The following is a 3,864-nucleotide window of genomic DNA, read 5'->3' on the forward strand; positions in this document are numbered from 1 at the left end:
CTGGACCTGCTATGGTCCTGACCCTGGACCTGCTATGATCCTGACCCTGGATGTGCTACTGTCCTGACCCTGGTCCTGTTTTAGTCCTGCCCATGTACCTGTTATGGTCCGACCCTGGACCTGCTTTGGTCCTGACCCTGGACCTGATACTGTCCTGACCTTGGACCTGCTATGGTCCTGACCTTGTACCTGTTATGGTCCTAACCCTGGACCTGCTTTGGTCCTGACCCTGGATGTGCTACTGTTCTGACCTTGGACCTGCTATGGTCCTGACCCTGGACCTGCTATGATCTCGACCCTGGACTTGCTTTGATAAACGTAGCACTGAACAAATGTCTCCTTCAGACCCCACGTATTGTCCTGAGAGACTAACCAAGTCTCCTTCAGGGAGGACAGACAGGGACGGGATTCTAAGGGTCATACAACCTGAAGCATTGTGAGTAATTACATGAAGAATAATAACAACAAATGCATATTACAGAAAGTTACGTGAAATCAAGCTTAAATGTAATTTCCCCATTACATCACGTAGCTACCTCATTCCTTTCCCACCAGGTGTGGGTCTCCAGTCCTTCGAGGGCGAACTTCTGCGAGCGACGCACCACGAAGTAGATGAGGTATCCACTTCCTGCCAGGCAGCACAGGACCAGGAAGTTGGCCAGCACGCGCAGGAAGCGGGTCAGGTGGATGTTGTCGTCCTTCCGGCTCTCCTGCTCCTCCAGGATCGCCTCCTGCAGAGGGACAGGGTGCAGGAGGGTGGGACTCGCAGGCAGCGGTGGGTAGTAACGAGCTACATTTACTCCGTCACATTTACTTGAGTAAGTTTTTGAAAAAATTGTACTTCTAGGAGTAGTTTTAAATCCCTGTACTTTTACTTTTACTTGAGTGGATTAGTGAAGAAGAAACTGTCTTCCCCTGCTACATCAGGCTACAAGGAGATCCTTACTTTTCGTTTTAGCGCTTTGGTATTCTACGCGTCATCGTTTTTATATTTTTTTTATAAAAAATAATATATATATATATATATATATATATATATATATATATATATATACACTGTAAACCTTTGATGTAAATTTACAGCTAAAATCTCACAGTATTTAACTGTTTCAATATTATACAGGATCATACTGTATTTACAGTAAAATACCTGAATTTAAAAATAACAGTATGTCTACTGTAAATAAACAGTTTACTGGCAAACCTGTTACCAGTATATTACTGTAAATTCAAAAATACAGTTAGTAACTGTATACCTGTTTCCAGTAAAATACCTTAATTTTAAAATACAGTATGCTTACTGTAAATAAACAGCAGTTTACTGGCAAAGCTGCAGCCAGTACATTACTGTAAATTTACGGTGAAAAGTTTTACAGTGTATATATTACAGTAGCCATCCAAATTTGATGTTTAAGTCTCTTCACTTAACCTATTTTGTATTTAATAAATTCATTTTTATTTATTCTTTTGATTGGATGAACTATAATTTGCCTAAAGATGATTATTGTGTATTTTTGTCGGTCTGATTGATGCTTGTGTTAAAACATTAAGAAATAAATCAGACGTTACTCAACAGTTACTCACTACTCGAGTAGTTTTTTCACCAAGCACTTTTTTTTACTCTTACTCAAGTAATTATTTGGACGAGTACTTTTACTTTTACTTGAGTCATATTATTCTGAAGTAACAGTACTTTTACTTGAGCCATATTATTCTGAAGTAACAGTATTTTTACTTGAGTCATATTATTCTGAAGTAACAGTACTTTTACTTGAGTATATTATTCTGAGTAACAGTACTTTACTTGAGTCATATTATTCGAAGTAACAGTACTTTTACTTGAGTCATATTATTCTGAAGTAACAGTACTTTTACTTGAGTCTATATTCTGAAGTAACAGTACTTTACTTGAGTCATATATCGATTACATACTTTTACTTGAGTCATATTTTCTGAAAACAGTACTTTTACTTGAGTCATATTATTCTGAAGTAACAGTACTTTTACTTGAGTCTATTATTCTGAAATAACAGTACTTTACTTGAGTCATATTATTCTGAATAACAGTACTTTTCTTGAGTCATATTATTCTGAAGTAACAGTACTTTTACTTGAGTCATAATATTCTGTAGTAACAGTACTTTTACTTCAAGATTCAAGATATTTTATTTGTCATATGCACAGATTTTACACCATGCAATGAAATTCTTAAGTTTGCAACGTGTCCCACAATACAAAAAAAGTACACAATATACACACAATATATTTAAAAGATTCAAGTATAAAATTGCATGCAGCAGCAAGACATTAAAAACATTTTAAAAAGCATATGCATTGAGCAAATGCAAACATTCACAGTGTATTGCAAACAGTGATTAGATTGCAAGTAAAAATGTCAGTAGACTGAGTCGTTCAACAGCCTGATGGCCTGGGGATAAAAACTGGTTTTAAGTCTGGATGTTCTGGATGTTCTGGATGTTCTGGATGTTCTGGATGTTCTGGATGTTCCGGATGTTCTGGCTTTCAGGCTCCTGTAACGTCTGCCAGAAGGTAACAATGTGAACAGTATGTGCTGAGGGTGCGTAGTGTCTCTGATAAGTTATGTGCCCTCTTAGTTACCGGGTTTTTAAATGTCCTGCAGTGATGGAAAAGCTGTTCCACGATATATTGTGCAGTTTTAATCACACGCTTGAGAGCTTTCCTGTCCTGTACTGTGCAGTTTCCAAACCACACTGTGATGGAACTAGTCAGGATGCTTTCCACTGTACATCTATAGAAATTGCTAAGGAGTTTGGTGGACAGACCAAATTTTCTCAGCTTTCTTAAGAAGTACAGCCGTTGTTGAGACTTACTGACAACATGCTGAGTGTTGTGAGACCAGGTGAGGTCCTCGCTGATGTAAGTGCCGAGGAATTTAAAGGTTTTCACCCTCTCTACCTGTGCTTCACCGATGTAAAGTGGGCCATGCTGATCATCTCTCCTCCTCCTCGGGTCGATAATCATCTCCTTAGTTTTTGAGTCATATTATTCTGAAGTAACAGTACTTCTACTTGAGTCATATTATTCTGAAGTAACAGTACTTCTACTTGAGTCATATTATTCTGAAGTAACAGTACTTTTACTTGAGTCATAATATTCTGTAGTAACAGTACTTTTACTTGAGTCATATTATTCTGAAGTAACAGTACTTTTACTTGAGTCATATTATTCTGAAGTAACAGTACTTTTACTTGAGTCATATTATTCTGAAGTAACAGTACTTTTACTTGAGTCATGTTATTCTGAAGTAACAGTACTTTTACTTGAGTCATATTATTCTGAAGTAACAGTACTTTTACTTGAGTCATATTATTCTGAAGTAACAGTACTTTTACTTGAGTCATATTATTCTGAAGTAACAGTACTTTTACTTGAGTCATATTATTCTGAAGTAACAGTACTTTTACTTGAGTCATATTATTCTGAAGTAACAGTACTTCTACTTGAGTCATATTATTCTGAAGTAACAGTACTTTTACTTGAGTACAATTTTGGGCTCCTCCCCACCTCTGGCATATGGGGGCTACTGTGGACCGCTGCACTGACCTTGAAGTCTGGTGGTGATGGAGGCGTACTTGTTGTCGGCGGTCTCGGTTTCCGATCAGGTATCCCAGCTGGTGAACATCTTCCAGCTGAAGTTAAAGCTGTTGCGTCTCCGATCCCCGATTCATTTGCGTTGCGTGCCATCCTTTAATCAGAATTACAGATTCAGTAGAACATCAAGGAGATTAATCAGTTTAATTCAATTTATTTATAGAGCAGCGAATATCAAAAACAGTTATCTCCCAGGTCTTTCCATAAAGACCAGCCGTAGACCGGACTCTG

General features: G+C 37.8%; 1 protein-coding gene across 1 annotated transcript in view; it reads right to left on the reverse strand.

Annotated features, from left to right (window-relative positions):
• tmc1 (transmembrane channel-like 1) overlaps positions 1–3,864 on the reverse strand; it is a 39,286-nt gene that overhangs the window by 12,385 nt on the left and 23,037 nt on the right. Inside the window, exon 10 of the mRNA XM_032511654.1 lies at positions 537–731. Within this exon, the coding sequence (XP_032367545.1) occupies positions 537–731 (195 nt within the window). The remainder of the gene's footprint in view (positions 1–536; positions 732–3,864) is intronic.

This window comes from Etheostoma spectabile, unplaced genomic scaffold (assembly GCF_008692095.1).
Source record: "Etheostoma spectabile isolate EspeVRDwgs_2016 unplaced genomic scaffold, UIUC_Espe_1.0 scaffold431, whole genome shotgun sequence".
In the NCBI taxonomy this organism is placed as follows: Eukaryota; Metazoa; Chordata; class Actinopteri; order Perciformes; family Percidae; genus Etheostoma; species Etheostoma spectabile.